We start from the raw sequence: 25,710 nt of genomic DNA on the forward strand, positions 1-25,710 counted from the left end.
TGTGTACTAGAAAACAGATCACAAATAGATTTTGCAGTTCAGTTACACCAGTGACTTGTGGGCTGAACTTAAACTGAGAGGCAATATTTGTGGCTACTTGCTTAATTTTTATTTTCATTATGGGAGATTATTTTCTATCTAGATTGCATATCACTTTACAACTCTATTAGTCATAAATAAATCATATACAAAGACTGTGTCAGAAAAGTGTTTGTTTTGCTCTCTTTAAAATGTTGTGGTTTTTACAAAGTTTGTAGTGATGATGCATTGGACTGCTCCTGTTATTTTGTCCACCCCTGTGGCTAGAAACGTTGCAGTAGCTTGAAATTGTGTTTTTTTAGAAGGTAAACTAAACCTTGATCTATCCAAAAGCAGCAGGCCAGCTGGGATGTTGGTACAGTATTAGTTTTATATTGAGTAGATATTTGCTGTCCTCTAGTGGCTCACGTCACTACACGTTGTAAACAATTCAATTAAGGCCGATAACTATTAATAGTTGTTTGTCTCCATCTAGTGCACAATAAGAAGAATGAATTTTATGAAGGGGGTGATGGGAGGGGGACAAAAAGCTGTCACCATGTTCGCGCAATTTCTACGTGCGCGTTCACGAAAGCATCCTGTGATCTGTGCGTCAGCTGTCAAGCCATACACACGCACACTACCGTACTGTCTCTAAGCAAGATTTGTTTGGACAACGAATGAATCTGAAATTCCACAGAGACGGAAACACTCAAAGTATGGTGACTGTAATAACGAGCAGGACCAAAGTGAATCGGTGACAGTAGACTGGTTTGACACAGGTTTATATTAGTTTCAGAAGGAGAAAGGGGGGGTGAAAAGGTTTTCCGGTTGAAGCGTTGCAGACTAGCTAACGTTAAGCTAGCCTCGGGAGTTCTCCAACCGGCTTCATTAGCTTAGCTAGCCAGCAAGCTAACACTAACAAGCTGTTGTAGCTGCGTCGCACTCGAGGAAAGCAGTGGCAGCTTGTTTGGAGGTCTTTAATTTGGTTGAAATTTAATTTTAGCACCGACTAGTATGATGTCTTGTGGTAGCTGTTGCGAAGTAGTGAGAGCTTTGTTAAGGTGAAGTGTCAGACGAGGGGTAACGTTAGTGAGGTTGGGTTGCTCAAATAGTTATGAGCAGTTTCAACATAAACGTTACAAACAAAATCTCTTTGAACACCGGCGGTAAAGGTTCAGCGGTCAGCGTCGACGCCGCCAACAACAACAAGGAGTGGAAATTGGGAAACGATGTGTTTTCGTGCTGTCACGAGATGAGTCCCATGGACGATACGGTGCAGGCAGGGATGTCCTCAGTCCAGTCGGGACTGGACGGACACCTGCCGATTCTACACGCTAGTCATCACGGCACGCAGGACGGGTTGTTGTTGGACCTGGGCTCCCCGACAGCCTACCTCGACAGCAGCCCCCTGGAGTACAGCGACAGTGACGGACACAACGCTGGTCCGTTGTTCGAGAGGAGGAAGAGGTCAAGGTCCAACAGCTCCAGACACCGCTACAATGAGGTGGTCACGGAGCTCGGTCCGGAGGAGGTGCGTTGGTTTTACAAAGAGGACAAGAAAACTTGGAAGCCCTTTGTCGGGCATGACTCACTTAAGATTGAGCGTATGTTTCGGAAATACTGTGAGCTGAACCCCGGTGTAGCGGGCTCACAGGCCAGCAGTGGGGAGGAAGAGTGCGGTAATAACGGTGTGGAGAGTAAAGGGCTGAACGGTGCGGTGCCGGTGGAGACAAGGACCAGCAGTGTGCACGGAGACCTTGGGTCCCCGGACACATCCACCGTGTCCTTGGATGAGAAGGACCCTGACAGCATTGAGATGAACGTAGAGCCTGTTTGTGTCCGTGGAGGACTCTATGAGGTGGATATTAAAGAGAGGGAATGCAAACCTGTTTACTGGAAGCGTGAGTATCATAAAAATCATTCCTGATCAAAGCTTATAAAATCACATTTATGCTCTGCATCAGTCACAAATTATGTTGCTCACGTTGGCAGGTCCATAGGCAATTCATGGTGTGTACATATCCCTCATATATACTTTATATTCTCCAGTATAATGTCTGACAGCATACAGATTAATGATCCATAGCCACACACAAGTCTGGTGTGTATTCAGAGACTCCTTTCAAGCAACATCCATCCCACCTCACATAAAAGACATAAACTAACAGCTTCTTATTCATTTTATTTACTTGCTGAGTCCTGCATTGTTTTGCTTTTTTTTTCATTAGTAAAGTAATTACTTAGCCTGGTCTTTTGGGAACTAATAAGCATCCCAGGAAGTCAGCCTATAGGGTTCAGCTGATCTGTGCTAACTAATTCATGGAGATTTCCAGGAAAAAAGCAGGGAACAAATGAAGGCGGTCACTATAGAGCCATGGCAAACCTGACCTCGGTGAAAGGGTTCATGGGTAGCTGTTTCTTTTGAAGGTTAATACCAAGTGACATTTAGAGAAGCAGTTGTTCAGGCTGTGTCTGTAAGTCCTTTCGTAGTCAGCTCAGACCCTCGCTGTGCCTTTTCAGTATGTTGCATGTTACTACTGCTGACATAGTGTTGTGTTAACACTGAAGAGTTGATTAACAACATTTGAGATGGAAACTAATACAATAGGACAATATTTAAAAAGTAATCAAAAGCATATCAGTAAAGGAGAGAGAGGCCAGTTCATGCAATAGGTGACGTGGAGGGGAGGGGTTGTTGATATACTGTTGTCCATGAAGTAAAACATCCATAAAAATACAAAAAGGGAAGGTGTTTCGTTATATGTTTGTATTAGCTTTATGTTCTAACATGTGAACATAGCACAAAAGGTGAAAAGATCGCTTTTCACTTAATGGGAACTTGAAACATCATGTTATGTGAAGCATACAAATCTTATTTTCTCTGTCCAGACTTGAACAACCTTCACATATTGGTGAACAGTATCTGTAGTTCTTGTTTGTCTGTCTTAGCCTTAGCGTTGTGGTGGGCCTCTCTGTCTGTAAATAGGATGCTCATGTGGTTTATATTTGTCTAGAGGAACAGTCTCACGCTCCTACAGAAAGGTCCCTGTGGTTTGCAAAGTTTGCCTACATTCAAAACTGCCTTTACACTCTTATTCACCTCCAAAGACTCAGTTAATAATGTGACTCAAGACTGTAATCAAACCTGGCCTCACTTCATATGCCACTGAGACTTGGCCCTCCTGGATTTGCTAGCCTTGTTGAAGTAAATGGAAATCAAGAAGCACATTCTGGAAGGCTATTCAGTTACTAGAAAGTCACTGTTAATGGGCAGGATTTCTACTTAAAAACAAACATTGAAACAAACGTTACAAAAGTTTACATTCAGTGTTACTCACCGAAACCCATTGTATGTGCTTGAGCTCTAAAAAATGTGTTGAATGCATTCCCTGCCTCTTAAAGTATTTGCAACGCCAATATTTGAAATCCACATCAATCCACATCGCATCACCCACACGCATGTGTGTCAAAATCGGGGACCCACTCATAGAAAAACAGCTCCATAATGTTACTCCACAGGGAATATTTAACATGTAAAGCACAAAACCAAATGTCCTGGCCCCAGAAAGCTGGCATGAAGATGTCCATCCCTAAAATTAAGTAATTATTTTGTATCTAAATCCATGCTATTTCTTCACTGTTTTACAGAACAAGACCATATTCCAGTCATGAGAGGCCAGTGGTTTATTGATGGTACCTGGCTCCCGTTAGAGGAAGAGGAAAGTGACCTCATCGAGCATGAGCACCTGAACCATTTCCGTGGGCAACAAATGCAGGACACCTTCGAGACGGACTTGGTGGTCAGGACTGTTGATAGCAAAGATGGTGAGAGATTGGGATAGGGAAGAATAGAAGAATAAGGATAATTCTATACATAATTTTAGGAATGGGTGGCAGAAGCCCCGACATCTAGAAAGCTACAAACTGTAGCTGATCTTTTAAACAACACAGCAATGAAGCATCCATTCTAGTAACTTAACTAAGTCTGGATGAATACAGTTAATAACTTGATCTTAAGAAGATTTTGTGGTGAATGTTGCCATAAAGTCACAGCCTGGTTTGGGGCCAAAACACATTATAGTTCACTCACCAAGACACATAAATTGTACTCTTCTTTTCTACTGCAGTCCCCCACCCTGCAGTGTTTTTATTCCAGGCAGGCAGCATCCTGTAAAAGAACATGAATATTGTGTTGTGTTAGGGCAGTGAGGAGATAAAATGCTCCCATAGGTTTTAATAGCAATAAATTCCATTAAAGTAAAGTCATCATCTTCAAAATAAAGCCAGAAGAAAAGCATTGTGAGTCATAAATGGTGAACGATGCGACAGCCCTGCCTGCTGTAGTGTCAATGCACAGTCAAGAGAAATTAATGCAGCAGGTGCTTCCATTCATGCAAGTGTTCGTTTTGTCATGTAATGCTCAATGTAAAGCAGGTGCAGCTCATACATTCTAGCACGCTGGGCTGGCTCAGGCGAAATGTAGCAGTCTTTAGCTGTGAAAGGCAACAAGAAAGAGGTTCTTTGATTCAGCAGTCTCCTTAAGGCAGCCAGAACTACAGGACCTTCACTGGTGATGAATGTGTGGGTGTGTGAATGTGGCCGATAAATAGAGAGAAGCAGAAAGAGAAAAAGATGCAGCAACTGTTAACAAGAGTGAGAAAATGTTTAGTCTGCATTATAAAAACGAAGCAAATATATGTGAAAGACGCGTCCAAACATCCCCAAAGTAACCTGGAACATTTATGTAAAAAATTGAAGTCGTGAGCATAAGGATCACAGTTATTCATTGAATTATCCTTATTTTCTGTAACCCTGATTGGTTGTATTTGAATAATAACATAATGACTCACTGGTTAATTGCTGTTAATCACTCAAAGCCTTAGTCAGTTTTCTTTTCTTTTCTTTTCTTTTTGGCTTGCCTTGTTTCTAGTACACAATGTTGTCAGGACACTGTCGTTCCCTCCTAAGGTCTATAAATGAAGACCAACAGAGCAAGGTGATTACAGTAGGTTGGCCTGTCTTGCTTGCATCGTCACTCTTTGTGTCATGTATTTGTGGCCAATAGCTCTTTCCTGAACTGAATCATAGCCGCCTTGAGACTAAACGGGAAGGTCACTCCTGGTCCACAAGCATTTGTGTACATGTATACATTGGCTCTAAAAATATCTGTCTATGAAAGCAGGCATATAAACAGTCACAGAGGAATCATAGTAAGATTATCTGCAAGCCAGGTGTGTGAAATATAATGCAAGTGCACACAAACTGTGTTGTTTTGTGACACTTGGAGGCCACTCCATTGCACAACGCACAGATCATATGACCTTAGCTTGTCCAGCTAGCTGTATTACTGCAAGGGTGAATAGTGAAGTATAATTCTACTCACCATATCATGAAGTGAGCACCAACTGCACAAGCTTACACAACATATATGTTATTAAAATTTGTCTGCTTGTGTTTGTTGTTATTATTTTTTGCTTTAATGCATGGAACTTGAAACACAGAGCATCTGTTTGCAAACCCTCCTGCTGTTTTTGTTGGCAGATTGTTTACCACTCCTATATTTAGCCAAGCCTTAAAACAAAGTGAGTGATAGATCTTGTCAATTCACCTTGTTTTGGTCTTTATTACAGGGGAATCTTCACAGTAGAGTCTTTTATCTTGGAACTAATAATCTGAAGCTCTTGGAGCCATCAGTAGGCTGCCCTGAACTGCATTACAATTGATAAATGGATCTGCGCTCTGACATTGCTGCAGTACATACATTTCCCCTGCTATCTCTCCCCCTCCATATCTCTACTCTCTTCCTTCTCCCTTCTTTCTCCTTGTGTCTGAGTAGGTTAGTAAAGTTTAGTAAAGCAGATGACAGATGGTAGTCAGCGTGCTATGCGGGCATAACAATGTGGGCAGGACTACTGCTGGGTACAAATAGTGCGTGAATGCCCTGTTCTCTCATGATACAAATGTATTTTTCTGGTTATGGAGAACTGGTTAAAGGAGTAAGGTAAAATCGCTTAGAAAGAGCAGTTGTCAGTTTAATGCTATAGTAATAAATGAACACTGGTGGTATTCACAGTAGATCAGAAGAAGGAGTGATTAAATGGCATTTGTGAGCTTTAAATGATGAATTTTCCGTAATCAAAAAGAGCTTCAGTATCTGATCAAAACATAAAGTATTTACCTGAATTGATGTTTTACAATTCTCTTTCCCCTCCCAAATTCATCATCCTGTATTAGTTAACTGTTGTAACTTTCTTTAAACCAGCTTTTATTTTATGGTAGAGAAGTTACATAATGTTGCTTGAAACTTGGGTGGCAAGCTAGCTAACAAAGCTAGACAGCAATTGACGCAAGCGAAATTACACTTACTTACTAGTCCAACAGCAGGAAGGCCAGCTGTCTTGAATCCTTTCAGCTGTTTTAGCTCAAGCCAACAAGTAAAGGCCAATCCGACATTTACTCTTGTCCAATCCCTTGCTTTGTCGCTCTCTCTTGTTTTCTTCCTCACTTCCTCCAGCATTTTTGAGGAAAGCTTAGATTGTGAACTTGTGGCCCCAGAGAGACACTCACAGCTCTTATTTTAGTTATTGGGGCTGAAAATATCCACAAGGGCAATTACAGCTGATGGATTTTCTAAGCTGTCTTTTAATGTTTTGATTTCCATTGGCCAACTTTGATCAGCAGAATCTTGTCTTAGCATAATTTTCCAAGCCAGATTGAGGAAAATGTTATTTGTACTGAATATGAAATAGAAAAAAAGTATATTTAATTTGAAGAGGATCCCTTCCCATTCACTTTAAGCCTCTCTGATTTGTGTCTGTGTGGGTATAGAGCAGTAAGTCTATGGAGGAAACTACAGGGTGTGTCCCATTCTGCCAGGTTTCGCTGACGTCAAGGAAAAACAAATCTAGCAGGATGAGCACATGGTCATCTGTCAGCAAAATACTTTTGGTATTTTTGAGGTAGGCAAGGCCCACATGTCTGTTTGTGTATACTACATATTCTGCTACATATTTATTTAACCAGCACCTGAGGCTGGGAACACACTGCATGATTGATGTGTAAAAGAACCGGATATTGCTCATCCATTACTAGCTCTTGAGAGTTTTTTTTCAACATATTATGGATTTATGTATTTCTTGTCAGGAAGTCAGTTGGATTTGGTCGGCACTTGAGATATCAAATATGTTTGAAATCATCAGGTGGTAAGAGTCTCTTTTACCCATAATGAACATACTGCTCACAGTAGCAATATTAGTTTGGTCTGATCTGGAAATGAATGGTGATGGTGCACTCAACCTTAAAGTAATGTATTGTGATCTAAACCCCGAGGATGGTCATACTGCAAACTACCACAAATCAACTGATCCTCGGTACATCCATATAAGGATTCTGTGCATAATATATATTCCAGTCATTAGGGAACACCTATATGTGGATGGATCCATCAGTGCTGTAATGCCCAAATGGACTTTATTAATAGCTTTTACAGCAAACAAACTTCCTGTGCACTCAGCAGGTCTCTCACTCCTCCTCAGCCTTTCACCTCTGCTGAGGGACACACTGCTGACATTTGCAAGTCTGATGTCTATTTTATCACGGAATGAAGGATTTAGTCAGATCTGAGACATCTGGACTTTGATTTGATTAACAAATACAGAGGAGGTCTTTTTAAATGTCAAGTCAAGAATATTTGACCTGACTCCACTTACAACTGAGTCTATGATTTAAAGAACATAGAGCTGCTGTTGATTTGATTTCAGTTATTGTTATTATTGTATTAGTTGTATTTCAATATAACCAATATTTACCAATAATTATGAAGTATTATAAATAACTTGTCTTTAGTCTCTGTCCATTAGTGTTCATATTTGTAAGTGTTGCTATGTATGTTATGAGAACAGGTGCATTAATTGCGTTTTTATATCCATTTATTCATCTTCAATAACTTTTCAAATAAAATAACAACAAACATTATCTTTACTTATCTCTCTCTAAAATGCCACAATTGACCAATTGTTTTGTCACCTGTCTGTCCATGTAAGAGTAATATTACGCATACAGATCTCTTTGTATGTTCCTTCCTCAATGTGCGGAATTCAACATCAGTTCCATAAAACATTTCTAATATGCAAAATATCAACTATTTATGAACCCAAATGGAAACATTTACTGCTGAATGCTGTTAGGAACTTCTACGGATTGGTGCTGGTATTTTTGTTGTACTACTTTGCAAAACACATCTTTGTGCTGCTTCATATAAAATATAGTTGTTATATTTTAGTCATCTATTGTGTGGAAAAGGAACTTCTACCTACTATATAAGTATTTTAACAGACAAAATGTTTACCAATAATACTGCATTATGAAGGGTAGCAGTTTATCACACACAAACAAGAATTTAAGAGAAAAAAAAATGACATATTTAGTCTTCACAGAAGATTTGTCTGAGTGTAAAACAGATGCTACCTCAGTCATCGTAGGCATATGTCAAGCAGTAGTAGTAAAGTAGTCTGTTCAAGAGTGATGACAGCGGTAGCTTGTGTGACAGACACCAGGCTAATGGCAATTACTCACTCTCTCTTGGTTGTTAGTTCTCTCCCACCTGCCCCCTTTCTACCTCCCTTTTCTGTTCAAATGGAGTGGATATCAGACGAGTGCTAGAACTACATGTCACAAGCGCAAACGTTGCCAAGGTACTGTAAATTACCACGTTCTTTTTTTATTTATTTTATGTTTCTTCTGTTGTACTAGATCTGCTAGCTTGTATCCTCTCTCCTAGTAGATCATTTATTTACAACTAGACCTAGGCTCAGTTAGTAATGGTTGTATTAAAATGGATTTAGGCTGCTCTCCCAGTTCTCCGTTGCAGCCTTAACTGGGCCTAGTTGCTAGAACTTTTCCCTTTGTGCTATGACCCAGAGTTTGGTATTACTGCTGTTGCTGCTTTTTGAGGAAACATTTGTTTCTGTCTCTCATCTCCTTGCCGGGATAGTGAGCAGACAACCTGGGAAAGACCCCTAAAACCAGTGGATGTGAAATAAACAAGCTGGTCCTCAAAAAGCCACCCTTCTTTACCCCTTTTTGATTTCTCCAGCCCCATCTCCCATTTTCTCTCTCATTGCTTTCTTTCTCTCATCCCTTCTGGCAGTATGACTATCGTTAATGAACCACAATCTCCAGCTCTCGCTCGAAGGGCAATGAACAAAGCTCTCTGTTGAGTGAATCAAGCACAAGCGATGAACAGAAGACTCATTGTGTCTCTTTACTATAGGCCCCTAAATGTGTAGAGTCTCCCTCTTAGAGGTCCATCACTGTCCTAGTCCTGGGTGCATTGAACTTCATTAAAAATGCTTAACAGACAGGTCATGGGGTCTGTGTCCTCATCTTATAGTAAATCCATGCAGCTATTGACCTAAAGCCTAGTGTGCAAATTAGACCTCAACAGAGATTACAGTGTTAAGTACCCTTTTTTACTAGCATTTGATTATTACAACACTAGTATTCTATCTTGTTATTCCCTGCAAGAGGTGGAAAAGCCTTATGAAGGGAAGGTAGCTGATATGTTTGTCATGCTACAGGCAAGACAAAGTTGTAACTGGTATTTTGCCACACTTCACAGTCCTAGACCAGCATCGCAGGGTATTGTACATGTGATTAGTTTGAGTAGCCCTTTCCCTTCCTACTCATCTTTCACTTGTCCCCTTCCAGTTCTGTGCTTCCTGCATCTTACTCAAACTTTCCCATACACAATTTTCAGCAGCTTACTCATTTTCTGATCAGATTCTTTGCCCCTCCTCCCTTACTTTTTAACCCTTTCCCTCATCCTGTGTCTCCCAGTAATTTGCCATAGCAGTGTTAGAGAACTCCCTCAGCAAACTCTTAAACCTTCTGTTGACTGACTGCCAGCACCTCTGCACACTTCGATCTCCCTCCTTTCCCTTTCTTTCACAATGCTTCGCCTTTCATTGTAAAACAGGAAGAGTCCATGTACAACCCCTAAGCATCACCCCATCTTACTGGCGTCATTTTCACTTGTAAATCCCATCAAACTAACATTTTAAGCCAGCTAACTGGAGAAGTTCAATATAGTGTCTATTCTATCTGGACTGATACCTCCTGTTTTACAGTGGACTCAGCTACAAATACAGCTCAACAGTCTAAAGTGGCTTCCCCCACCATGTATAATGACAGTGTGTATTGTCTCCTTTGTCCTCGCTTGTGAGTCCGTGAGATAGATGATGAGGAAAGGAAGCCACTTTAAACTGTTGGAGATGAAGCCAAATTAGATGGTGAAAGGTTCTTTTTCAGAAGAGTGGGTTGCTCCCCTTCGCTGCTGCTGTCATAGAGTGGTTTAGTGATGTTCTGTGTGTGGTGGTAGAGGTTAAGCATATGTTTGCTTTGCTGCTGAGTGGTTTCATTTGAGAATCTGCAAAGGTAAATGGAAACATGTGACAGAGGAAACTGTGTATGCTACCATGTCTCTCACCTCAGGTTCCTCAGGACATGCGCTTTATTGTTTTATCTGGCTAGAAAAAAAACCAATGTCCTTCCTATTTGTCATTCCAAATGTAATGAGTGCCCTTTTACTCCAACACTGCTGTTCCTTCAGATTGAACAAGTCTCATTTGCTAAGGTCTCACTTCTAAGGTGCAATAACTACTTGGCCTTGCATTATCCAGCAGTCATGCTTGTCCAATTAAGAAATTAGCCTGCCAGGCTACAGAGGCCCTGCTTAACTCCACCATGTGACACACAAACACACATGCTCAGTTGATAATATCTTAATTTATTCATTTACATGGGAAGTAAATGTTATTACTTATTCCTGCCCTGTAATACAAAGGAATGTCTAATAAATGTCCAAATATTAAAGGATGAGCGAGAAGAAACCTGTGGGAAGAATGTGTATGTCTGGCACATGACACAAGTGATTCCCTAGTCATTTTTCCACTCGTCCATACAAAATACATTCAGTAAGTCTTAGTTTTGTGAAGAACCATTGTAATACAATAATAACATCTTTTTGTATTGTTTATGAGACTATTATTAAAAGTTTCAAGCTAGCAAAAAAGTAATATGGAACATTTTTTTACTTCCCAAGTACTACTACATACCCCCTTCTTAAGGGTTTTAATCCCCAGATTGGCTTAGAGCAGTACAACGACACATGATTGTGCACGGGAGCAACGCCAAAGTCTTCCACCAATTTCATCCAGATGAACTTGAATGCACAGGACATTTAAAAGACAAACATAACTCTCTCAAGTCAACCACTTTCATTTATTGCTCTTAACTTCTGTAGCAAATGGTGGCTACTCTTTAGCCATAGCCATACCATGCTCTTACTTGCTCTAGTCACTGCATTACACTTTAAAGCAGGAACACCACAGAGAAGAATTGAACTGAAAGTGGTGTGAATGTAGATATTTGGTACATAAAATGCCTCAGTCTGATGATACTCAAGCGGGACAGACAAGCAAGAGCTGAAATATGCAATCATAGTGTGTGTGTGTGTGTGTGTGTGTTAGTTTGATGTATTTTTCTTTCCAATTGCAGATCAATGCTCCAGACTGCATTTGATTGAGCTGTGTAAATAGATTGATCCTGGACTTTTTTATTTCATACTGCATTTAAGATGATCACAACTTGGTGTAATTCTTACAATGTGTTTAATCTCTCTTCCTCTGTACCCACCTCTCATGACCCTTTGTATCGGGTAAACCTTTTTTCACGTCCCTTTCTCTTTTCCCAATATCCCCCACCATCTGCCCTCTTCACTTTTCTCTGTCAATTCATTCACTCACTCCTCTCTCCCTGCCCCCCACACAGCCATCCATAGTCTGAAGCTGAGTCGGACCCATGTGGATTGGCACAGCGTCGATGAAGTATACCTCTACAGCGATGCCACCACTTCCAAAATTGCACGCACCGTCACCCAGAAACTGGGCTTCTCCAAAGGTCTGTGATTCACACACTGTCATTATCTCTTCATATAGTAAGGTAGACAAACAGTTCCCTGATCACACAGTGCATGTGTGTTTGGACTTGTTTGAATTAATTTGAAACACAGTTGGAACCTTTAATGATTTAAATCATTTTCTTTAACATTTTTACTCTCAGTACTAGCAACTGGATTACTGTACAAGGTACTACAACTACTAAAATGTGGATTATGAAACCAACTATGGTTCGGTATATAATACAGTGATGATAGAGTATTAAAGAAAGTTTTTTACTGAACCAAGTTAGACTTTTGCCATAGTTCCTGTAAAGCCAAACATTAGATATTATTCAGCATTTGTTTAGTCATGGCTGGGTACAGTTCACTCTCTTAACTGGATTAGCCCAGAAAAACACAGTGTCCATCTGCTAGGTTTAATCAAATGGCCCAAGATTAACTGAAAGCATGTCAACTGAGTTTGACCCCATGTCCGATGTTTGATCTGTATAGATGACTGTAATGTGATCCACGGTCTCCAAGCTCTATGGTACATTTTCATCTCCTGCTCACAGATGATACAAGGAGGAGTTGACACTGGCTATTGCAGTCTCCTCTGACACACTAATGCTCAGTGAGGGGAAAATCTCCTTAGTGCTATCCAAAGAGCAGCAAAGTCCGTTGGCTCCTATCACTTTGCAGCACAGCAGATGACTGGACTAGACTATAGATTCTAAAAAAAAGGACACACACTCAAACCTCTAGGCACATTACAAGGGTCACAGCAGGACTTTGTGTCTCACCTACTGATCTCTTTGGACTTTGAACAGCACGTTACAGCATCACTAAGATATTTATAGCCTTCTAGTGAGCATAGTGGACATGTGAAGAAAAAACTGTAAAAAAAATTCACAAATGTTTTTTACTGTACAAAAAATACAAGTAAACAGCTAGCTACCATAAGTACTGATCCAACTCGGTCCTTTCTCCCCTTCCAGCCTCCAGCAGTGGAACACGGCTCCATCGGGGTTATGTTGAGGAGGCCTCACCTGAGGACAGACCCCCTCAGACTACACACATAGTCTTTGTGGTCCATGGAATTGGACAGAAGATGGACCAGGGGCGCATTATTAAAAACACTGGAATGTGAGTTTTTAAAAAGATAATTTGATTGAGGATTTGCTTGTATTCATGTTGTTTTATCTCAATAAGACCACATGGCTTTTCACTGTTATTCCATTGAAGTTTGTTAAGGGGCTAAGGCAGGTTTAAATGTATTCACACCATATCCACTGTAAGTTAAAGAGAAATCTCACTGGGATGGTGTGATGTTTTAATTGCTGTGAAGTTTTATTTGTTCTCTGTTCCTTTTCTTTTCCAGACACAGTCTCTCACACTTCTCATTCTATTTTTCCTGTGGCTTTTATAAAGACAGCTCACTGCTTTTAATTTTGTATCTCTCTGTTACAACACAGACAGAAAAGCGTAACAATATCTTGTTCCTTTAAATGGTTATGAATTATGCTATAGCATTTTTCTGTGTGTTCTGTGGCTTCCTGACTAAGCTTATATAGCATGTTGTGCTTTTTATTAAGTGATTGCGGGTTTCAGATATTGACCTGTCTGGCACGTTCTTGAAATTCCAGGAACCTTTTTGTTCATTACCATTGTATTTAAGTAGTGTATTTATGGAATGCACAACTACAGTCCTCACAGAAAAATGTAGGCGATGCCCATTACATATTAACAGCAGGCGCTGAACCCTTTGGCATAATATTACTGCATTTACTAAATCAGAAATGGCACTATAAAATTTCCCTCTGTTTTGTTCACCCGAAGCCACCCATAGTTGTAAGTTATTTCAAGCATTTCTTTTGAAAACACTGCACCTGATGCCTTTGTATTTTGTTCTCCTCCACTCCTCTCTCCAACCATCTCACTCTCTTTATCTTCTCCTGCTGTTCTCTAACTTTGGCCTTTGTATTGTTAAACTGCCGGCAGTATAGTGGCCAAAAGAAACTTGAGAAAACACAAAGGAACAAGAAAACATATTTGCCTGATGTATTGCATTTAGTGAGGCTCTGCAGCACCAGCAAATACAGAACTTTTGTGGGGAACGTAAAATACTTTTTCATCCTAATATTGCATAAAAATGTAGATCTTACACTAGCAGCAGAAGAAGGAAAAAAAACACCAGGCTTGCTGTAATTTGAGTTAACAACACATATTGTCATTTGATAAACCCAAGTTTCTTTATTTTAAATTAGACAACATTACAGTTCTTTTTTCATCTCCATGTTGTTAGGTTTGTAGGCTGTTTTGTTTGCTTTCCACATGCTGTACCGTAGCATCATATCTGGCTAGAATTAGCTGAGTTCAGCCAGAGCCTTTCTCACTGACCTGATTGTGCAATAATTATTATCATGCTGTGTCCTTGGTGGGCTTGGCTATCAAAACCAAAAAATGAACCAACCAATGAAGCTGCAGCTCATCAGTGTATAGGCTGTTGATACATTCTGAATTGTTACTTAAGCTAGGAATAGTCCTTGTTTGTGTCTTTGTCTGATGGACTGTGTGAAGACACATCAGATCCTAAATGGCACCACTGTACTAGTCTTGGACCATAAACATTAAAGGCAGTAGTACAGAATGTGCAAACCAGAGCCGTGTGTGTCATAAGTTATCACCGGGCCACTATCTGCAGCTTAGTCTGGCTAAGCAGGTAAAGTAGACCAAGTCAAACTGCAGAGCTCTTTAAGTCTCACTCCCAGCTCCCTGCGGATTACAGCGTACATGTTTTCCTCAGTGAAGAGGAAAGATCAACCTGACATATCTAGCCAGTTCCTTGTTTTTCCTTGTTTAGCTCTGTGCTTTTGTTAGTGTCATCAGCAGCAGTGAAATTGTATAGGTATAGGGAAAATATGAATTTAGCTAAACCTACTATGTCAAAGCTCACTGCCCAATTAATGACAACCTAGAAGCTTGGAATCTTTGTGGGCGCAGCATAGAAATCTCTGTAATGCAGCGCTCAACCCTCTGATCTTTTAATTTCCCCTGCAGACACACTGTCCTGCAGAACCTTCATTAGGTCCCCAATTCACAGACCAGTCACCTAAAAGCCTCCCAGCCTCTATTTACCCATGTCAACGCTCTACCTCTCTCTTTCTGTCTTTGTGTATTTAGTGTTTCCTGCGACCTAATGCTGCCCCATATAGGACTAGTAGTATTGCTGCCATTGTGTTTGTGTGTTGCATAAGGAAAGCTGTTGGATTAGTGAGCAGCAAAATGGTCATCATTCGTCTCTTACCGACAGTCATTAAAGTCTGTGAGAGAACGAGTGCAAACACAGACTCCCTAGTCGGTCTGCAGCAGGGCTGGGTATACTTCATTATAATACACTGCTGCCCAGACAATGTGATGACATTGTTTCTAAATCAGCAATTTGTATCTGAATGTTTTGGCATATTAGCCAACATATACCCAAATACTATCTTAAGTAATAAAGGTGTCAGTGTGCATCTGTTTTCCTCATATACTGTATGGCCTTTGTTGTTATGTGCCTATTCAGGCTGAGGGAGGGCGTGAGAAAGATGGAGGAGAAGCACTTTTCAGAGCACAATGACGAGCATGTGGAGTTCTTGCCTGTTGAATGGCGATCTAAACTTGCTCTGGATGGAGGTTAGTTTGTGTGTTTTTGAGACTGTACATGGGTGTGCATGTATGCATGTGTTCATTCCTATTTTTGTGTGTGTGGGGGGGGGGGGGGTTACAATAGGTGTCTCTAAGATGTTCTCCCGTGTAAGTCTTTGTCCTTTACAGAACTATTACTGTTACAGATGATGAAGCATAGCCAGAGTCGTCCCTTACAGAACTATAATAATAAAACATAGCCAGAGTTGTCCGTTACAGAGCTATAATAATGAAGTATAGCCAGAGTCGTCCCTTACAGAGCTATAAGAGTGTGGGGAACTGGTGAGGAGTCGGTAACTGTAACTTCATGATATGTCCTTACCATAGTCACTGTGGAGATGTAGATGTAGGATAAAATGTAGAATTACCTGAATGGGTATGAAGTTGAATTAATACCTGTCTGACCATGTCAATCAAAACTGAACATGTAAAGGTCGACTTTATGGCTGAGCTGTTGTACTGGATTGACATTGGGTATTTGAATACGGGCACCATTGTGTAATGATTTTCAATTAAAACATAAAATAAATTATATCGATGCTTTATTTCTAGATACGGTAGACTCAATAACACCAGACAAGGTGAGAGGACTGAGAGATCTACTCAACAGCAGTGCCATGGACATCATGTACTACAACAGCCCCCTTTACCGGGATGAGGTAAGAGTCACACACTTCCAAAAACCTGAAATTAAGGTTCTGTATGACACACTATTTCTCCTACAAACTAACTTCTAAACTCCCTGCCTCTCCAGATTACCAAGGGCCTCACACAGGAGCTAAACAGACTGTACACACTTTTCTGCTCCCGGAACCCTGAGTTTGAGGAGAGGGGAGGCAAAGTGTCCATTGTGTCCCACTCCCTCGGCTGCGTCATCACCTATGACATCATGACAGGATGGGATCCTGTGCGCTTCTGTCAGCAGGAGCACCACACCGTGGAAGAGGAGCTGGACATGCGTTGGATGTCCTATGAGGAGAGACACATTTTAGAGCAGTTACGGCAAACAAGGAACAGGTAGAGCCAATATCTTTCAAACCCCTCTCTCCCCCAAATTCACTAGCATTTTTTTTGTTTTGTTTTGTGACGCACATAATAGAGTGTGTGCCGTAAGCTCATCTCCTGTTCCATTTGCAGATGGCAAGTTGTATTTCCTTTTTGTTTGTTTGTGTGAGGCAGCAGGGTATTGCATGAAGTCGCTGGAAATTCTTGATCTGAGTGGTACTGAGATTGTTTGATGACCGGCATATGGACAAATGTTTTTCTATAGATGATAGGAGAATCAGTATGTGTACCTTTGAAGCCTGAGGTTATAAAAATGCATAAGGGGATATTCAAAATGATTGTATTGTGGCTGGTATAAGCTATGCTGTCACATATATATTTTTCCAGTTTATAAATCCATGTCCCTTTCTGCTTGTATCAGGTTACAAGAGCTGGAAAATCAACTCCTCACACTGGAGGCCTCTAAACCCTTAGCACCCCCAGCCCTCAAATTTAAGGTAAGATGCTGAATTATTTGTACTATCATAATGTGACATTACTCTAAATCGATAAATGAAGGGATGTTTGTTAAAAAGACTAAACAACTCAGATCTACGGCACAACACTAAATGCCATGACTTAAGTTTTGGCTCCCTCATGTGAATATTTATCATAATAATAATTATGTGTGGTACCTTTCAGTGTGTCCATTATTATAAGAAAACACAACAGAAAGGATTACACCCTTGGCCACTGTGAACAAATGATATCTATGTCAATGCCAAAGACTCCCTTTAGAATGTTTGTATTTTATTGTCTCTCAGGTGGAAAACTTCTTCTGCATGGGTTCTCCTCTGGCGGTGTTCTTAGCCCTGCGAGGGATCCGCCCTGGTACCAGCTGCCACCAGGACCACATCCTGCCCACCTCCATCTGCAGCAGGCTCTTCAATGTCTTCCATCCCACAGACCCTGTGGTTAGTCTCCCCTGATTGTCCCAGCCCACATGGACACTCTCTCTCTCTCTCTCTCTCTCTCTCTCTCTCTCTCTCTCTCTCTCTCTCTCTCTCTCTCTCTCTCTCTCTCTCTCTCTCTCTCTCTCTCTCTCTCTCTCTCTCTGGGTTATGACCCCAAGTCAGTTTTTTTTCTTTTCTCTTTATTCTTGTCGACTTAGCCCACATGCATTTAGGGTGTGATTTATAAATAGGAGTTTTCTGTTTCTACTGGACTTTTTCCGCTGTGCTCTGCTAATAGAAAGCATGTCTTCGCAACTCACCCAGTCAGATGTTGAAATAAAAATGTGCGCTATAGAGTCCCCCTCCAAAACTATTTGAACAGTAAGGCAAATTCCTTTGTTTTTGTTGTTCACTGAAGACTGACCCCTTTTTCAAGTGAGCAAAACTATTGGAACATGTGGCTGACAGATGTTTCTTGTTGCCCAGGTGTTGCCTTTTAGGTTGATTGTCCAAATATTAAATAGCTCTGCATGACAAGTCTAAGTTTTCATCCTTGGTTCAAACCTCTAAAGACTGCATTTCCTGTTAAAGAGGATAAACCAGACCAGAGAGCTGTCTATGGGAGAAAAGCAAGCCATTGTCAAGCAGCGAAAAGAAGGAAAATCGACCAGAGCCCCAGGACAAACATTGGGCATAGCAAGCACAACAATTTGGAATGTCCTGAAAAAGAAAGAAACTACTGGTGTACTGAGCAACAGACGTCGAACAGGTCGGCCAAGGAAGACAACAGTGGTTGATGACTGAAATACCGTGAGAGCTTTGAAGAAAACCCCCAAAACATCAGTAAGTGACATCACCAACGACCTCCACAGTGCAGGGGTGAAGGTATCACAATCCACTGTTCGAACAAGACTCAGAGCAGAAATAGAGAGGCCACACCACAAGATGTAAACCCACATCAGCAGGAATAATCAGAAGGCCAGATTGAAATTTGCAAAGAAGTACAGAGATGAGCCACAAAAGTTCTGGAACACAATCTTATGGACTGATGAGACCAAGATTAATCTCTAGCAAAGTGATGGAAAGGCCAAAGTGTGGAGAAAGAAAGGTACTGCTTATGATCCGAAGCACACAAGCTCATCTGTGAAGCATGGTGCAGGTAATATCATGGCTTGGGCGTGCAAGGCCGCTTCTGGAACAGGCTCATTGATATTTATTGATGATGTAACTGATGATGGTAGCAGCAGAATGAATTCAGAAGTGTACAGAAACATTTTGTCTGCCAATTTACGGAGAAATGCATTGAAACTAATCGGGAGGAAGTTTATCATGCAGCAGGACAATGAGCCAAAGCACACTGCCAACAAAACAAAGGACTTCATCAGGGGAAAAAGTGGAAGGGTTTAGACTGGCCAAGTCAATCACCTGACCTGAACCCAACAGAGCATACATTACACCTCCTTAAGAGGAGCCTGAAGGGAGAAACACCCTGAAACAAACAAGAAATCAAAAAATCTGCAGTAAAAGCCTGAAATAGCATCACAAATGAAGAATGCAACAGTTTGGTGATGTCGATGGGTAGCAGGCTTGAGGCAGTTATTGCAAACAGGGGTTATGCCACCAAATATTAAATGCTATTTACTTTAAGATTATTTGTTCCTTTACATTTACTCACCTAAGAATGCTGTGGTCTAATAGAAACAGTGATATGTAAAACAAAGGAATTTGCCTTACTGTTCCAATACTTTTGGAGGGGACTGTACTTATTGGACAACTTGAAATATTAAAGTAATCCATCTTTACAGTAAGCTAACTCTTCTTTTGCTCTGTTCAGGCCTACAGACTGGAGCCCCTTATCCTCAAACATTATAGCAATATCGCTCCTGTTCAGATACACTGGTAAGAACTTGAATCATACATTTTATTACACTTGATGTTACCCTTTGTACATGCACATAATGATTTTTAAAGTATGTATGTTCTGATTATTTGGGGTTTATTTCCTGTATCAGGTTTAGCGCCACTAACCCCACATCCTATGAGGAGGTCCGACCTACCTTCCTGACCCCAGTCAGAGACCCAGCATCTGACACTGAGAGCATCCCTAGCCCGAGCACTTCTCCTGTCCTCGCCCGTCGGCACTATGGAGAGTCCATCACCAGTCTGGGCAAGGCTAGCATACTGGGTAAGACACTACCATCAATTGTGATCATATACATGACTAGAACATTCTTTGAAAGATTTTTAAAGCTACCTCATGGTTATGAATGCAGTACCTGGCATTATTTAGGGCTCTCACCCTGTTTTCTGTATGTTGTTGATATGATGACTATTGTATATTATTATTTTATGCTATTGTATTTGACTGACATAGGGAAATAATATGAGTTTTGACAGAAATGCGAAGTTGAGTGAATTAAATTTCACTCTGGAGATGGTCCTTATTCCATTGGTAAATTATATTCTGTCCTGTGATAATCAATATCTGAAGTAATGTGAGATCCTCACTTTGACTACAGTACCACTTCATCAGTGCCATCATGTGGACAGATGGGGAATGGCCCCCATTCTTTGAATTGAATTAAAGGATTAAAATAACAGAAAGAAAATTACTGCAATTCTTTTTGTCTTGTTCCACATCCCACTCAGCATCTTTTTGTTCTCTCAATGTAGGAGCGGCGAGCATAGGGAAGGGCATCGGAGGCATCTTCTTCTCACGTTTCTCCCGCTCTAACAGCCAGCCCTCAGTGTCTTTAGGACTTGAGGGAGGGACAAACACTGAAGAAGAGGAGCAGAAGCGGTCAGAAAGCCAGTCAGCATATGGCCTCTCCACCATGACTCGACCGACCTCACCCACAGCTGACACATGTTAGTTTGCTTATCCTGTCAAACACATAATCATAGAGAAAGTCTTGCATGTGTTGGTGGTCCGGAGCCTATTATAATGCCTCTTTTTCTGACTTGCAGTGGAGCTGGAGCGGCGCATCGACTTTGAGCTCCGAGAGGGTCTGGTGGAGAGCCGCTACTGGTCAGCAGTGACCTCTCACACGGGCTACTGGTGCTCACATGACATAGCACTCTTCCTGTTGACCTTCATATACAAGCAGAAGACCACACCCGCTGACCCAGCAGAAGATACTCCGGAGCCAGACTGAGTCAGCACATTCGTTACAACACATAAACACTTGAATAGTGTCTTCTAACCTTGAAAGGTTGTGTCATCTTCTTGACAAGACACAAAAATAAACTTCATTCATTTATTTTTCATGCACACAAACTGCTCAAATACACTAATCACCATTTTTCCTACATCTCCCTATGATCAAGCTCTTTTAACTCTGGGAATCATTACAGACAAACTAATTCCAAAACGTGCGTTTTTGTCTCTTGTGTAGTTTCTACACAATTGCACACCCTAAGGGTGACAGTGTTGGACTAGGAACCCCTAAGGAGGTGCACCATTTGCCAGTATGACCACAAGCTACATTTAAACATTGAATATGAGACTAATGAGTATGATGTATTGAAGCATAGGTGTTTGTTGTTCCCAGAGGAAGAGAGGTCTAACTTCATTTCCAAGTCTTCAACCTTAAAGTGTCCATACATTTCCTGTTAATCAGTGCTTAAATCCAGCCTCTCTCCCACAGACTCATTCTGGAGCCTTGTGACACACTTGCCTGACCCTCTGTTACTGTGCTTGTGCTTTTTAACTTTTTTCTTTGACTTTTTACATGAAGTAGAGAGAAATATAATTGTTAAAAATAGTGGTTTATCTTTAAAATAAACATTTAGCAACTACAACAATGCCTTTCAAAATTAGCCAAATAATATTGTTCATGCAGAATATTTCTTTTAGTTTTTCCAAACAAAACCCAAGGGCATTAACCCTTTAATAATGGTTTGGAAGTATGGACAAAGATATAACAAATACGCTATTTTCAGTTTGTTTTTCTTACTCTATTATTTGCCTCTTTTTAAAATTGTTTGACTCTTGAAATAGATATGCACCAAACAAAAACCCTAGCAAAGCATCACTTTTATATAATATACAGCAAACAGAATTTCTTTTGGCTTGTAGTTTCTGCAACTCCATCATCAAGTACTAGGGACTGAAATACTCCTACTAACACAACAGTTACTGCTGAAGTTCCTACAGGACATTCTTAGTTTCCATGTGACATTTATGTTCCGAGGTTTACGACCACATGAGACTTATATCATGACATGCATATCTGCGCTCCTAAACAAGGCCCGGACATGTATAGTTATTTTCTTACACCCAGTTAGTTTATGTCTAAAAATCTCTTTTTGATGCCATTTACAAGCTGAGAGGTCTAACTTAACTTAAAACAATTACAGTCATTCATACTAATTCTCATTCGTCTATAAATCTATTATGGAGAGATTTTTTTTCCTGTGCTGTAGCTTTATATTGATATACCGATGAGATCAGTGGTAATAGATTTATTTTTTTATTTAAAAAATAAATATTTATCCTAGCTCATTGTCAGGCTCTTGTGGACAGAAACCTGCATCTCATCTTGGGGAAAATAGGATTCAAACTTGCGGCCAAATAACATTTATACTTATGATCTGCTCAGCTTTAATAATGCTACAGCTAATTCGGCTAATTTCTATAAAAAAGTAATAGGCCCTCAGTAGAAGCATTATTTTTTATTTTGAGGCTTTTGTGGTACATTGGACGCAAAAGTTAATTGTATCTCGTCTGCCTGTTTTTTTACGAACATTTCACACTTCCCGGTTTGAGCGTTGTCTTTTTGTTTGTGTGAAAGAAGGGTTTGTTTAGTCTTAAAATCCAGTGTATTTTCCAGTTTGTCATTGCCTAATTGACACTACTTGCAAAATTTAATCTTTTTTAAAAACTGATAATTGGAGACAGCGTATCATGCTGCTTTTCATGACTTTTGCCTTAGGTTTGTCTGAGCAGATATAAAAAAAACTTTAAGTAATGATGGATCGTATGTCTGTCAAATGTGGTCCTTTTTAGAAACACGCCCAGTAATGATAATGCAGAAGTTAGAAAACATACTCACTTTGCATGGTTTATATTAATAGCAAATGGATGTTAAAACAAGAAGACATTGCAGAGAGTGCCAACACACATCTAAGAATCTGCTTTGTGTTCTTTATTGAGTAGAAAACCACTCATGATTGTTTATGGATTTCTAATTAAATCATAATTTATTAAACAATTACAATGGATGAACAAATGGAATTACCCTCTGATGAATGTGTTGGGTTAGTTACATGTGACATACTTTATTATTGTCAGTGTCAAATTTTCTTTGTGTCCTACTTGTAATATCATAGTTATCAAAAAGCTTATTTTAATTTGCTACGGTGCAAGCTGCTGTTTTACTATTCCACACAATCAAGGGCTGTTGTTGATTGGTCCACCACTGAATGGAATCCACTTATTGTGTTATTTATGCATCAGCCCTACTGACTGAAACCAGGCTGCCTTTCAGATGACCAGAAAAAGAAGAAGTATGGAAGAGTGATATTGAAAGTGTCTATATTTGATCTGATGGAACTTGTCCCTTAATCAGCTTAGAATTGCACACAAATTAAGTAGAAAGCAGCCCAGTTTGCTGAGCATGTTGTACATTGCAGCGATAGCCACACAAAGCAGTTTTTAAAGTTACTTGGATGGCAGGCATGCAGTTTACTTTGGAGACCATAGACCTGTAATGCAAAATACAAAGACAGTTCCTCTGTTGCCTCTTTAAGTCATACTGTGTTCGTTCAAACCGCCAATATGTATTGCAGGAGTGTGGACAGACCATTGAAACAACAAATAACATTTGTGATTTGGCTGTGTATTTTCCATTTTAGCAATTCTTGATTCAAGCACAGATTTGCAGTTGCATTCACTGCTTGCTAAAACAAACACTAGCATTAACACTGAGGACTTTGTCAAGATACGTTGTACTTTTGACTATATGGGCATATAATGCACAGCATTTCGAATGATTACAGTATATTTTTCTTGTTAAAGGCACCATAAGCATCAGGGAAATATGTTACATTTTATATATTCAACACTGTTGTTGACACCAGTTTCAAGCCATTATTAAGTAAAAGAATTGAGCGCTGTCGCAGGAATGTTGTCAGTCTTTAGATTTTCAGAGGTTAGTAAAGGGCCTGCAGCCATATGTAATCAGTTAACTGGGTGAGAAAGTGAAATGTATCATGGGTGTATTGAATGAAATGTGTTACATTTGTATCAGTTACCATTGTTGCTCTAACTTTGAATGGGAGTCTGTCCTTAGAACTGTGCAATAACCCATGCCTGTAATGGATTCTAACTGCCATTCCGAAGCACTGTATTTATTTCATTTTATTAAAGCATTTCTTTTTTTTGGATACAATGACTACTACTTCTTAATCTGTCATATCCCACAGATAATGCCATGGGGAAAATATTGAATTAGGAATCTGTTTATGTTATTGCGTGGGAGGAGGTTGAAATTTCTAGAGAGAGATGGTCTCATTGCTCATTCCCAGACTTGATTATGGAGGACAATGGAGCTAGTTGTTCATCTGAAACTCAGATCAGATTCTTTCCAAGGCACCCCCTGATGTGAATAACAAAGCTGACTTATAGATCGTGAATAGGCCACATTGTAATCCTCAAGCAGTCATTGCTTCCACATGAGTTACTAGCGTTTTAATGCAGTTCAGCAACATCTGCAGAGGATAGGCTCACAGATGGGACCAGTTAGAACAGAGGTGAATCTCATAAATAATACATTTGGCCCTGCTGTTCTGTGTTTGACCAGAAGAGGTCAGTCATCTATAGGTAATACTGGAACAAAGACCCCTATTCACCATCTGGTGCCTTTCAATCACAGAGCTATTTTGACAGTTGTTAATGCTCTTATTTCTAATTGCATGACTTGATCAGTTATGTTTTTATAATAATGTTAAATTGGCATAAAATACATAAAGTTTTACTTGCGTGACCGCCCAAATGTCACACCAACTACAATCAAAATGCGGAAGAACAGAATTTGTTTTTTGTAAAGATGACTCATGGAGACAATGTAAGCCTCTTGAAGGCTTCTCCTCACATCCTCCATCTCTCTGCCTCGTCTTCCTACCCTCCATCCCCCCACCCGCCACCCCTCCTCATCCACATCAGCAGCAGCCAAGCCAGCCCCCCTATCTGACTCTCCTGCTCTGCATCTGACTGACTCAAATGTTTACTCTGCAATTAAAACACAGCCTATAAAAGGCAACGGGTCGGGTGCCAGACACTGACAAGGGGGGTCAGAGCTGCATGGAGAGATGTTATAAATCGCTTTGATGCTGACTGTAGTCTGAAGGCCCAGATTCCAGAGCTGGAGGACTGGAGCTGAGCGAGTTCACCGGGACACCGAGCCAGAAACACTGATGATTCATGGGTCTTTACTGCAGACCACTTGGAGAGTGTGTTGGGGTGCATTATGCTGCTGCTTTGGAAAGAGACAGTGGCCATTATCTCTGTTTTGTTTTTTTTGTCATTTGGGTCATCATTTGATTTAATGCACATATAAAATGCCATTATTCATCTGCTGCTGTGTAGAGCAACAACCTGCAGATGATATCTTTATCAGTGTCTTGCATTTGGTTGATGAAGAAAATATTTATTCATTTATTCATTTACTGTATTTAAGTACAATTTGGAAGCTCTCTACTTTACTTTCCAGCTCTCCATTTTGTAAGAAGTTTTTACATGCAGAGATAAATACTGCACTTTATATTATTTGTCTGCAGCTGGACCTACTTGATACGCTCCAGAATCATATTTTATAATAGATAAAATAATGAAATATAGTTGATTTCTTTACTTTAAAACCCAAAAGAGTTTGTGAAGTAATCTGACATTCCTCCACATGGACCACCTACAACATTACAATAAAATGCTCACTGAATATATGTGATGTGTCAGGAATGAAAGTAGATATCTGTATACCTTGGCTAATTTCCACACTTCACAATCTTTCACTGAGGCTTTTTATTCTCATGGAATTGCTCGATGCTGGAAGGAAAAAACATTTTTGGAGACACTTTTCAGTTTTTAAAACTTCTAAAGTGACAAAAAACAAAATGCCTTGTTAT

The 25,710-nt window shown here is 40.2% G+C and overlaps 1 protein-coding gene across 2 annotated transcripts; it reads left to right on the top strand.

Annotated features, from left to right (window-relative positions):
• Window positions 1–636: 636 nt before the first annotated feature.
• On the top strand, window positions 637–23,973 carry ddhd1a (DDHD domain containing 1a). Of its 2 annotated transcripts, XM_038729157.1 has the most exons (14): window positions 637–1,922; window positions 3,670–3,846; window positions 8,613–8,714; window positions 11,851–11,979; window positions 12,958–13,105; window positions 15,528–15,637; window positions 16,202–16,308; window positions 16,404–16,666; window positions 17,076–17,151; window positions 17,458–17,607; window positions 19,421–19,485; window positions 19,599–19,771; window positions 20,260–20,454; window positions 20,554–23,973. In XM_038729157.1, exons 1-14 carry the CDS (start codon window positions 1,136–1,138, stop codon window positions 20,739–20,741), a joined length of 2,670 nt encoding a protein of 889 aa, XP_038585085.1. In that variant the 5' UTR covers window positions 637–1,135; the 3' UTR covers window positions 20,742–23,973. The 2 variants fall into 2 exon arrangements, with proteins under 2 accessions (XP_038585085.1, XP_038585086.1); XM_038729158.1 differs by lacking the exon at window positions 8,613–8,714 and having other exon boundaries at window positions 638–1,922.
• Window positions 23,974–25,710: the final 1,737 nt, after the last annotated feature.

The sequence above is a fragment of the Micropterus salmoides genome, unplaced genomic scaffold, assembly GCF_014851395.1.
Source record: "Micropterus salmoides isolate LMB-PRFRI ecotype aquatic unplaced genomic scaffold, ASM1485139v1 Ms_hic_scaffold_19, whole genome shotgun sequence".
In the NCBI taxonomy this organism is placed as follows: domain Eukaryota; kingdom Metazoa; phylum Chordata; class Actinopteri; order Centrarchiformes; family Centrarchidae; genus Micropterus; species Micropterus salmoides.